Source organism: Chelmon rostratus, chromosome 21 (assembly GCF_017976325.1).
Source record: "Chelmon rostratus isolate fCheRos1 chromosome 21, fCheRos1.pri, whole genome shotgun sequence".
Taxonomy (NCBI): domain Eukaryota; kingdom Metazoa; phylum Chordata; class Actinopteri; order Chaetodontiformes; family Chaetodontidae; genus Chelmon; species Chelmon rostratus.
This window is the reverse complement of record NC_055678.1, coordinates 11542535-11555448: the sequence shown is the minus strand read 5'-3', so window position 1 is coordinate 11555448 and position 12914 is coordinate 11542535. Positions and strand designations below refer to the sequence as shown.

At 41.8% G+C, this 12914-nt stretch overlaps 1 protein-coding gene across 1 annotated transcript; it reads right to left on the bottom strand.

The window, feature by feature from the left end:
• Positions 1-5425: 5425 nt before the first annotated feature.
• LOC121625291 (mucin-13-like) lies at positions 5426-12333 on the bottom strand. The gene is made up of 10 exons (XM_041963379.1): positions 12312-12333; positions 12132-12254; positions 11535-11644; positions 11001-11059; positions 10699-10871; positions 9462-9507; positions 9223-9260; positions 6131-6218; positions 5678-5912; positions 5426-5584 (listed from the first exon to the last, which is right to left on the bottom strand). The coding sequence occupies exons 1-10, from the start codon at positions 12331-12333 to the stop codon at positions 5426-5428; spliced, it is 1053 nt and encodes a 350-aa protein (XP_041819313.1).
• Between the last annotated feature and the right edge of the window lie 581 nt (positions 12334-12914).

Here is a 12914-nt window from a genome sequence, read left to right as displayed (position 1 = left end):
CGACCTCGCTCACGCTCGCATAGCCGTGAGTCTATGCGAACAGCGGTCGATATGATGGATTCCAAGTCGGGGGGCAGCTCCAACGAGTTGGTCCTTTATGGCGTCCGAGAGTCCGTGGATGAAGGCGTCATTCAGAGCCGGGCCATTCCAGCCGCTGTCGGCTGCAAGTCTGCGGAAGTCGATGGCATAGTCTACCACACGGCGGCGTCCCTGCCGCAAGCGCAGTAGCGCTCGAGATGCGTCCTTGGCTGGGGACTCATGGTCAAAAATAGTGGTTATTGTCTTAGAGAAAACCTTAGCATCATGACACAAGGCTGACCCTCTGGCCCACTCAGCAGTAGCCCAGGCTGCTGCCCTCCTTGTGAGGTGCGAGATTATGAATGCGACTTTAGCAAGTTCAGTTTGATACGCACCCGGGTAATGTTTAAAGTGGAGGTCGCACTGCACCAAGAAGGCCCGGCAATCCCCGGAGTCTCCGGAGAATTTATCTGGGGATGCGAGGCGTGGGGCTCCCTGGGTCGGACTGCTGATCGGCTGAGCACTGGCCGCCGGTTCGGCGTGGGTCGCAGCGGGGGGAATCTGCGGCTTTCAATAAAGAACTAAGGACGCTAAGGTAATAAAGGCAATTCACTATGAAGTTATTCTTTTGCAAGACAGATAGCAAGACACGAGACGGGGCACATGACGTACAAGACAATCTGGCACAAGACAAAGGGAGACGCCGACTATATATACATGAGGTAACAATGAACAGGTGGAGACAATCAGGGCGGGGCAGACAATCAGACAAGCGGGAAGCACATCAGGAAGTCAGGGTCTGAAACGAGAGGAGAGTTAGGGTTCACAATAAAACAGGAAGTGCCCGACAAGACTAAACACTGTGAACAGACACATCAGACACGGCGGGACATGACAGGAGGCAGCTGTCAGATTTCACCTGAAGCAAGTGGAGGTGCTGGATGGGTCCATTGCAGGGGGAATGGGAAAGTGGAATCAAGGTAGTATCTGTATTTGTTTGATTTGTCCACTCATTTACTCAGATTACTTAGATTTTGCCCCTTAATTTGTTGCCCACTTGTAAGGCCATATGTTGCTGTTGAATTACAGTACGTAAAAATGTCTTCTTGTCAATACTTGAAGCAATCGCACTATAACAGCTATTGCAGCAAGGCAGAAAGCAGTGGCGTAAGTTGGTACTGACAGGCCCCAGTGCAGGCTATTATGATGGGCCCCTGAGATCCTCAGTTAGGAAGCAAACACTTTTTTTTTTTTTACCAGATTCACCACCTGTCTGACCAACAAAAATATATGCTAAACAACACCTGCACCACATCTGACCTGCAAATCACCAACTTTATGCACTACAGCAGCACAAATATCAGCACAACTTGTCAGGGAGGTGGGGATTTAAGGGAGCTATGGGTTGAACCCAGATGCAGACACACAAGGGGGCGCTGGTTCAAATTAACAAATTTATTAAACTTAAGGAAACTAAACCAAAGAAAACCAAAACTCAAGAAACTACGAAGAAACACACACTAGGGTAAATGGGCTTACACATAAAACAAGGCAACACAGGGAAACACTGAGCAAACACAACACAACGGGGCATGGGTTAAGACAAAGACAGCACTAGAAACTTACTAACATAGAACGTGACAAGGCTTTAGACAAAGACAAGACTAGCAACTCGCTTACATAAAACATGGCATGACTAAGACACCGCTACAAACACACATACATGAAACATGGCATGACTAAAGACAAAGACAACACTAAAAACACACTTTGGCTGGAGGAGGGACTTAGAGTCAAGGCTGAGGCGAATTCCCTCTGGAGGTCTGCGACAAAGGCCAGTGGCCGACGACGAAGGCGGAACCCTTCTGGAGGCCGGCGGCAAAAGCGGAACCCCTCTGGAGGTGGGGAAGCTGGGGAAATTCGGGTATGACAGGCAGCAGAAAATGGCAATTGGAAAAAAATAATAACAGAAATAGAGAAATACAAAATACAAAATAAAGCTGAACTATATATGTACATTTCATTCAGAGCACTATCAAAAAAAATGTAGAAACATGACCATAAAATATACTGCTAAGAATTCTGTAGAATTTCACAGACTGTACACAAATTGCACATGGTGGATAAAGTGACAGTGCTATTGCACCAAAATAAATATGTATATGTCACAGTAGAATACTATCATATGCTGATATGTAGAGTACTCAATGAGATTGCCTTTCCTGATCTCTCTCTTCAGCTTTCTCTGCACCCTCTTCAACTCAGTTCTGTCCCCAGACTTAAAAACCTGTTTCTTCTCGTTCAGTAGGGTTTTCAGTTCAGGGGACACCCAGGGTTTGTTGTTTGAGAAACACGGCACGTTCATGGTAGGCACAGTGTTGTCCACACAGAAGTTAATGTAGTCTGTGATGCATGTTGTCAAACTATCAATGTCCTCCCCATGAGGACTGCACAACACATCCCAGTCAGTGGTGTCAAAAGTCCCTCAGAATACTGGACTCCTCTGATGTCTTCACATACCTAATGGTTGGCTGTTGTTTACTCACCAAAGGTATGTAAGTAGATAGCAGATGAACCAGGTTGTGGTCAGATCAGCCCAGTGGGGGGAGAGGTGAAGAACTGTAAGCATTCGTAGTGTTTGCATACAGTAAGTCCAGTGCTTCATTGTCTCTGGTGTGGCATTTGACATACTAGGTGAAGGTGGGGAGAGTTGAAGGCAGGGAAGCGTGGTTGAAATATCCAGAGGTGAGGAGGAAGGCCTGGGGGTGTGATGTCTGCAGCTGTGAGACCACAGTGTGTAGGAGCTCATGCAGCGCTGCTCCTTTACACTAATGTGTCTTGGATTACACCATCTCTTGTTAACAAACATCGCTATGCCTCCACCCTTCCTCTGACCGCACGCCGTCACACACCTGTCCGCTCCCAACAGATGAAAATTGTCCAAAGCGACATGTGTGTCCGGCGTGAGTTCATTCAGCCACGTCTCCGTGAAACACATGATGCTACACTCCCGATACTCCCACTGCAGTCTGGTTAGCGGTGTTAGCTCTTCCATCTTATTAGGGAGAGATCTCACACTCCCCATAGTAAGAGACAGCGTGAATGGTTTATACCGTCTTCGCTTGTCCCAGCACTTTGCTCCAGCTCTGCATCCCCTTCTCTGTCTCCTTATCTCCGCGGGGATCTCCAGCCTTTCCGCTGGGAGTACGCCGGTGTTGCACAGCGCTAACAGCTGATCCTGAGTGTAAACCATGGAGCTGTGGCAAAATGGATCGCCCGATGTAGTTTTTAAAAGTCCACAAAAGAGTAAAAAGCAAATCACTAATCTCACCAGTTGTACATCCATAGGTACGCATGATCAACTGAAACTAGTGACAGAAAAAAGACGTGAAACACACAAGAAAACACTAAAACAAAGGAAAGCGGTTAGAGCTGCTGTAATTAGCTGCCATTCGTGCAGCACCATCTTGAAAGCCATCATCTGGATTATCATAGTGATTGGGAGTGAGTGGGAGATGATTGGTGGTTGATTGGTTGAAATGGGTACAAGCTCTCCAGAAAGCATTTGAACAGCTGAAACTTCTAATAGTCTAATACTTGTGTGTCAGTGATCCAGGTATTGGGGCAGTGTCATGTCATAGCATATGCTAGTAAGGCTTTGATCAAGCAGAAGAGGAAGTCTGCAACAATAGCTATTGGGTATGGTCACGTTCAAAAAACGTTTCAAACACCGCTTGTTAGACAAGGAATTTGTTTTGCGGTCCTTCAGTGTCCTGAAACAGAGTCAATGCCAAGAAGAAGAAGATGAATTCGCTCAGGCTCTGAAAAATGAAGTTGAGTTGAATAAAGTCATTGCCTTTAAGAGAGAGGGGAACACATGCCTACAACCACCTGATGATTTGCAAAAGTATGTGACAGTGTGGGCCCATTTACAATTACAGGACTCAAGGTTGGTTCTAATGCAGCGAGTCAGGTTCAGGTACCACCCCAGTCCCTGGTGCCTAAAATTTTAGGCCAGGTGAACAATTCTGAGCAGAAATTACAAAGCAAAGTTAAGAATCACTTCTACTGGCCAGAGTTGTTTAGGGATGTTAAACGTTGGTGCCAGGAGTGTGTGGATTGTGGCTCTCAGAAAACAGCTGGACATCAGTTTCATATAGAGTAATGAAAATAAATCAAGCACATTCAAGAGCGCCATCATCTGGATTTCATAGTAAGAAATATTTTTTTTAAAGCATTCTGGGCTTCCCCTGGAAACCCTGTCATGGAGTGGGAGGGTGAAGGCATCGAACTTGAGCTGGGCCTGTGTCAGCCCTGTCTTCATCACCTATACAACTGTTTCAGTGAATTTATAAAACTTTAGAGGCCTCCAGTGGCAGCAACAAAAAAGACATTGTGGCTAGACAGAAAGCAGACCCTTCACATTCACGTAGGGTAACACGTTTGACTTGAAAGAAGCAGTTCATAACAAAAAATATAATGAACTATAAAACTGTGAAGCATGGAGGAGGAGGTGTGATGGTGTGGGGGTGCTTTGCTGGTGATTCATTCAAAATTCAAGGCACACGTAACCAGCATTTCTACCACAGCATTCTGCAGCGACATGCCATCCCATCTGGTTTGCACTTAGTTGGACCATCGTTTGTTTTTCAACAATGACCCCAAACACACCTCCATATATGTGTATGTACAAGTAGTGTTTATTATTATGTTTAAAGTGATATAAATAAAAAATGGTAGAATATTTCCAAACATTGTTATTTTATTTTATTCTTGATAAATAGCAGCTCGGTATCAACCTGACATGAAATATACTCTGTTACTGTGCACAAAACAGAACATCAAACAATTTCAAGGCAGTAAACATTTTTTCCGAATTATAGTAAAATATATGGATGGACAGCTGTGCCCTAATTTGGAGGAATAACTCATTTAATTTGATTAGATCAAAAGAAACTTGTATGATTCACAAAAATAGAGCTGAACATATAACTGTAACTCATCACTCAGAGGATCAATTTCTGCTGCAATGACTTTAAACTATTAGCAAACAAGTAATATCTTAATTCATTTAAAGTAAAAAGAAACCTTTGAAAAGAAATACAGTGCATCTCATATGCCAAACCTTGTCGAGGAAAAGTCAAGGAAAGACAGAAATGTTGTATGACAGCTTGTACCTGGTCAGAATAAAGTTCGTACAATGCAGATCACAGTGGTGAAAGGACATTCATGCCCTACAGTACAGTAATATTTATCAGTGTTTCTGTTGGAACAATTCTTAACATAATGAGATATTAATGGTCTACTTTTGGGGGGGAAAATAATTCTGAGCTGTTTCTTAATGAAACTTCAACAAGTTTTTGATCTGGGTGAATGTCACTGTTGGATAAATCTTTGTGGTTCCTCATTAGCTGAAGCGTCCTTCGTTGTCGTGCACGTAGTTAGGGTTGGACTGGCCTTTTCTCAAAGCATATGGGTTGATCTGAGGTCGCTTCTGGGTGTAGGGGTTGTTCTGTGGTCGAGATTGAGCATAAGGGGCCATGTTGTCTGAATCCTCATACCGCCGCTACAATAAAAACAGAGTTTCTTCATGAGAGAATTCCAAACCAAACAAATACATCTCTGTATATACATCAAACACACACAAAGGCAGACTCACCGAGTTCCTCCCCACAGGGACCAGGCTCTGCCTGCTTGGAGTCATCTCCAGGCTGGTTCTGTCCAAGTTGCTGGTGGGTATAGCCCGTGGGATCCTAAGCACCCCAGCATTGGCAGAGGCGGCAGCTGACCCATTAACCTGGCTGTTGACCAATGGTGCCCTAGCAGGGGAACGGCTGATGTGAGCCTCCCCGGTGTCTCTATTTTTGTTCTTCTTGGAGCTCTTCTTTGAGGATCTGAAAAGATAAATCAAAACTATACATTACTGTCTCCTGTATCTGTATCGCTGCATTATAGTTTATTTAGTACATTGTAAAGTCATTTGTCTTTCATTCAAAATATTTGCAAAATGTGTTTGGCAGGTTGAAAACAGCAGGCTGTCCTTACTTAAAGATTAGCATGTAACATGAATGAGAGAGAAGGCAAAGACTGAATGAGGAGATGAGAAACTTACTTGAGTGCCACTACAGGCAGAAGAATTAATGTGATGAGCAGCAGTCCCCCGAGCACACAGCCGACGATTACCAGAGCCAGCTGCCAGGCTAACAAAACACAGTGACAAGGACGTCAAGAACTAGACAATTCCGTCGCCGCCAAAATTTTGACAATGGCACGAGGGGGCTGCTGGTGTTATCTATACCACTGTTTCTCAAGCCTGGTCCTGGAGTACCACTGCCCTGCATGTTTTAGATGTATCCCTGCTCCAGCACACCTGATTCAAATGAATGGCTCATTATCAGGCCTCAGCAGAGCCCAGTAACGAGCTGAGCATTTGAATCAGGTGTGTTGGAGCACAGAAACATCTAAAACATGCAGGGCAGTGGTACTCCAGAACCAGGATTGAGAAACACTGATCTATACTAAACATTCAGTAGTCACAATTTCAGTTCAAGATATCTCTCCCTTGTTTTAACTAGTTAAAACATAATTGAAGGTCACTTCAAGGGACAATATACATACTTTAAATTAATGGGAGTTAATGGGAGAGACTCCCCTGCCGTGTCTCGAGCCACAAATGCATTTTTTTCAACAGGGAAGTGTCTGTAGTCAATCAGATATATTGGCATATTTCAATAAAATTATTGATTATCAAACCGTGGTATATGTATCAATATCTACTAGTGTTGTCATGATACCAACATGTATTTCAATACTTTTTGATACTTTTCAAAAAAAAAAAAAGAAAACAAATGTCATTATTGGTTGAGACAGATAACCTAAAAAATATTTTCATTAGATGCAGCCTGTCTTAAGTAGGACCAAAGTCTTTAAATGGTATGTTACTATCTTTATAACATATTAAATGGCTAAATGTGTATGTAAAAGTTTGTTACTTCATAAAGATCACGTGTGTGTGCATTTACAGCTCTGGAAAACTTCTGGGCCACTTCAGCTTTATTGCAAATCAGCATGTCTACATGTATGGCAAAAAGTTTAAAAAATACTGTAAGAATATTAATATAATAGGCCTACTATAAAATAACATAAATGGGCTATTTAAACCAGAGAATGTGGTAGCTAATTGCAGTACAGCTTCATTTTTCTCATTTGTTTTTCTGTACTTTTGTGGAGAGTGAAGGGGGCTGGAGTTGCTGCTTTTAGCTCTGAATGTGGCTTTTTTTCATGGCTATACATATAAGTTATTACCTGACTCCTGTTCATGTTCTTGCATAGAAGCTGTAAGATTGGCTGAAAGCATGCAGCGTTGCTTGTGCTATGACATGATGGAGAACGACATGGAGAATGAGTTTAACTGTGAGCTCCCTGAATATATTAAACATTAAAATTCTTATTTCAAATATGTATGTGGTTTTGAATGAATACAATGAATAAGATGTATTCATAGCAATTCAGAAATACTTGATTGTTATTATACTTATTATATTAGTTTATTTCCTCAATAAATACTCCTACACAGAAGCAAACCTTCATGTAAAGCATTGATGTCTTCACTATCTATCTATAGTTATCGCTAGCACTAGTTATCAGTAGCTAGCTAGCGCTACCTATCGCTATAGCTAGCTAGTGCTAGTTATTGCTAGTTAGCTATCGCTAGCTAGTTAGTGGTAGTTATCACTATAGCTAGCTAGCGCTGGTTATCGCTAGCGCTAGTTATCACAAGCTAGCTAGATTGCGAGCCAGATCGCTACCTAGCTAGATCACCAGTTAGCCACTGCTAGCTATTGCTATCTAGCTAGCGATCTAATATTATCTGATAAATGTATCTATGGTGGCAATGCTGTTAGTCCATGGGAACTTGTTTTTATGTGATGTCATCGGCAGGCGCGGCCTGAGGGGGGGGGTGACGTGCTTGTTTAGGGGGCACCTTTGATCTTAATGGGCTTTAATCATGCTCAAGCTGGTTGTCATGGAGATGTGTGTGTGTGTGTGTGTGTGTGTGTGTGTGCGTGTCTTATGGCACTGAATGTGTGTGTGTAACCAACAGTTGTTGATTGTTGTTAATTCTCCCCTTGAGGAACAGCTACTTTTTCACTGTTGGTTTCTCCCAAACAACTTGTGATTGTGAGAAAACGGTAGCTGCTATCAAAAAAACGATTAGACTGTGAGAAGAGGCCAGATGTACGTCTGTTTGGTGTTGAGATATGTTTTAAATTAGTAAATGGTCGATTTAAAAAGACAGACTGCGGCAGGCTGCGAGACACAAAACTGGAGATTGTATTGGCTTACATGGAGCAGCAGAGCAGGGCAGCTGGTGCAAAATCCCTCTTTATTTAAATTTGGTGGGGGCTAACCCTTTAAAATTGAAATCAGAGGCGAGAAGAGACGTTTGTCTACAAAAGGATCCAAAAATTATATATCTCCTATTCACCGTTTGGAGTTTAAGGCAATTTTGAAAAAAAAAATTCAGGCAATTTCTCACTGCCTCTCGCTCTCTAGCTGGGCAGAAATTCTGAGCATTTTTTGAGAAACTTTATGGTCTTCAGATGGTCAGGGTCAGGTAAGAGATATCAAAAAGTGAGCCATGGTTCATTTTGAGCCAACAAAATTATCTACGTTTTAAAGTTTGAATTAAGTCTCTAGGAGAAAGTATGGCGAGGCAGCGGAAACTTGAAAAAGGCTGGAATTTGAGGAAATTTCCCATTCAAGTTTTTTGCGAATAACTTTGTGAATTATTAACGAATCCTGTCATAAGTACATGGCACACCATTCCCGATCAAGCCGCACATTTTGATATAAGTTTGCGAGGGTTTTCTCAAAGCTGCGGGACTAGATACGCGCCGAAATTCTGGCCGATTATATGAAAAATAATAAGAAAAAACGCGAGAGATGACAATAGTGGCTCTAGCTATGCTCGAGCCACTAGCAAGATGATGTGATTGACATGACATTAAAAAACAAAACCATAAAGTGTGTCACATAAAGTCACAGCAATAATTAATGTCAATTTTATACATCGAATTAAAATGCCTTTTGTGGCTCCAGAGACATACTAGCAATATCTGATGAATTGCCTCAATGATGTCACTTGAGTCAGCATTTAAAAATAGAAGACTTGCAAACAAATTCCTGCTGCTGTATACTCACATTCATTGCAGTTGAAACCAGAATAACCAAACGGACAACTGAAAGACAACAAGATTCATTTTACAGTTTTATTTATACCTAAGCTCTCACAACAACACAGGTCATATTTACTGTGGCTCTCAGTTTTCCCCTCCTCACTGTGATTTTCATGAAATACTGTTGAAATATAATTCAGTGGATAATGTGATAGATACTAACTGTCACTTTTTCAGAGCACGCTATGACATTTCAGCACTTACTCAACACATGTGGAGATGCCTGCAGCTTTTTGGCCACTGGGACAAGCTGCAAAATTAAGAGAGGTTGAAGTAGTCTGCAGTTTAGATGAGGGAAAATATTATAACACACACACACACACACACACACACACACACTCTTACCGATGCACATGTTTTCACTGAAGTTGGCCTTAATGTAGCCATCATGACAGCTACAGGTAATAAGCCCATTTTCTGCTAAGCAACCTGTGGTTTCACCATCACAGGGATCCCGAAGTTCACACAGGTTCTGTCCTTTACATGAAAGAAACAAAAGAAGATGCTCTCAGTACAGCTCACTCAAATAAGTGCAGTGCTACAAAATATGCAACACACAACACAAAAAAATAAGGACATGATATGAACTGTGGACTGAAATGTACAGTATGCTGATAGCAGTTGAGAAGCACCATTATCAGTCAGACATTATTACTCATTGGCTGAGTGACACTTCACTCTATGAAGATCACTACATGTGCAGCGACAGGGACCAAAGTTTTAGATGCTTGGCCCATTGTCACCCTACATAACAGTCTATCTGATGAGAGGACTGGCACTAAAATATAGAGATAAAGTCTGCAAGCCAGTGATTTGCAACTATTATCTGATATTTGTCTAATAACTACGTCTTCAAAGGCCAAGTTCTCATTGGGAAGTTTGTGTCCATTAAGAATGAACAGCATGAAACCTTCACTGACTTCAGCTGTAAACAGAAAAAACAGCTACATTTAGATTTAGATTTATTTCTACATTTCCTAAACAGGCTTTGTGAAAATGCAGCTGTCTGCAATTTATTCAGGTAACAGCAGAAGAATTACAGCACAGAAAAACACTGAACGTCACCACGCTGCTGTTGGTTAATGCATTAGCAGGCACATTGAACCACACTAACAGAAACACCAAGAAGGTTTTGATGCCAATCCTCTCGTCATGTATTCTTAGAAAACTATTTTTAATCACAGAAAGTGAAATGATCACCGGACCAAAACCCCTCAAAGTGAGTGCAGATCTCCAAAAAACAAAGCAACAGATAGTTCTGCTTTTCACAGCCCGAATAGTGACATCTACAACCAAAAAAATGATTGAAAGGACAAAATGAAGCCAAACCATTTTAACAGGATACTTTTTACAACTTATTCTTCTATATTTGACAGATGATGTTCTACCTGAGAATGAATCTACATTTTGTTTGAATGTTGTTAATGATCAATAAACTTACTTGAGAAAGATGCCCCTGACAGGACACAGTTGTCACAACTAATGGCATTTTTCATCATTTTATCAATGTCTGCTGTTGTGATGTCAGAACTTCTGCTGAAGATGATCTCTACAGTTGCTCTGACCGGATCCTGATTTCCTGACCTTGACTGACGATTGTTGTTTGCGCCATTCCTATATAAACAAAAATCACACTTTTCATTCTGCAGTTTTTATGTACAACATCCTGTAAGTGTACTGTAGGAAGTGTGGTTGTAGATAGAGATGGTCAGATGGGAAACACCAGTGTCAGTCTGGACTTACTGTAGTTCCAGGACTGTAGATCCAGAGTAGCCAGAAGAATTTCTGAAAATTTCATCCAGCTGTGTTTTGGGGGAAAAAATAGCTTAGGACACAATCTGACTTAAAAAGCAAATCCCCTTTAGCTCAAGTTTCTCCTTGAGAACATTTTGCTAATATTGTGCAGCAAAACAGATTATTCATTATGACACATATCAGCTTTAATACCTAAGTGGTGATGTGAGTTAGATGGACAATTGCTGTTGACGTCTTCAAATGACAACAAGGGATGAGTTATTTAACATTTCTTAATTCCTACATTATAGAGCTGGCATATCATCTTTGCTGCAACAACAGATATTCCACAGCAGTCCCAGTTAGCTGCTGGTTTGAGGATGGATAAATATATGGATCAGTCCCAGCTGAGCAGATGAGGGATATCAAACATTACATTACAGCATTATAGATACAAGCAATGGGTGCACATTACCTGCTTTTACTCCAAGCCAACCATTGACAAAAATGCCACATATAAAGAGGAGAGAACTGATTGCTTACCGCAGCAATAATTTCTTGTGAGGCAGCTTGAAATTCTTCTGACTTCTTGTCATTCATACGTGCACTGTATGTTATGTTAGGCAGGAGCAGCTCTCCTCGGAAAACTTTGGCTAAAATAAGAAAATATCATCTTAAGAAAGTTGTATCTGGCTTCCAGTCATAAACATTTATTTCAACCAATAGTTCAACAGTTTGGGAAATATGCTTGTTTGATTTCTTGCCGTGAGTTAGATGAGAAGACTGATCCTACTGTCACAGCCTTTATGTCCAACAAATATAAAGCAACAGCTGCCAGCCGGTCAGCATAAAGACTGGAAACAGCTCATCTGAAATCCTCCAACCCCAACTACACTACTTGCTCTGACACTTTGTCTTTACGTTAAACTAAGCTAACTGTCTCCCAGCTCAAGCTTCATATTTACCAGAAAATATGAGAGTCTTAGAGAGTATTTCCCAAAATGTTAAACTCTGGCTGTAAATATTTCAAAGGTGATTATAATTTCACTGACCTGGTATAGGGAGGATAAGAACTACTGTTCAGTAAGTAACTTGGAGTAACAACTTGGTGGTGGTAAGCAAACAAATACAGGTACTTACCACTCTCACAACTTTTGCTGACATTACTGTAGAAATCACCAGGCAAGCACAAGCATACGAAGGTTAATTGAGCACGAGGCTCACAGGTGCTCCCACTGCCACACGGGTTTGATCCACAAGGGTCTTTCAAATTGAAAGAAACAAAACACACAATAATAGAGGTATTTACATGATCTTTACCAGCTGCTGTAGGAGGTGACATTGAAGAAGATGGATCAACTGTACTGTTACCTGCTGTTGCTGTAGGTGTCACTGGACTGTCATTCGCTGTTGTAGGAGGTGATGTTGGAGTGGATGAATGATTCGGGCTGTCATTCGTTGTTGTAGGAGGTGATGTTGGAGTGGATGAATGATTGGGGCTGTCATCCGTTGTTGTAGGAGGTGATGTTGGAGTGGATGAATCATTCGTGCTGTTGCTCGTTGTTGTAGGAGGTGATGTTGAAGTGGATGAATCATTCGTGCTGTTATTCGTTGTTGTAGGAGGTGATGTTGAAGAGGATGAATCATTCGTGCTGTTATTCGTTGTTGTAGGAGGTGATGTTGGAGTGGATGAATCATTCGTGCTGTTATTCGTTGTTGTAGGAGGTGATGTTGGAGTGGATGAATCATTCGTGCTGTTATTCGTTGTTGTAGGAGGTGATGTTGGAGTGGATGAATCATTCGTGCTGTTATTCGTTGTTGTAGGAGGTGATGTTGGAGTGGATGAATCATTCGTGCTGTTATTCGTTGTTGTAGGAGGTGATGTTGAAGAGGATGAATCATTCGTGCTGTTATTCGTTGTTG

What these genes read in the sequence shown, in the direction of transcription:
- LOC121625291 (XM_041963379.1), bottom strand. Translation starts at nt 12,333, where the DNA reads ATGTCACCTCCTACAGCAGCTG. An exon ending in GTCACCTCCTACAGCAGCTG is followed by an intron (nt 12,255 to 12,311) that starts GTAAAGATCATG and finishes TCAATTTGAAAG; the next exon opens with ACCCTTGTGGATCAAACCCG. An exon ending in TGGTTTCAACTGCAATGAAT is followed by an intron (nt 6,219 to 9,222) that starts GTGAGTATACAG and finishes GTGTTTTGTTAG; the next exon opens with CCTGGCAGCTGGCTCTGGTA.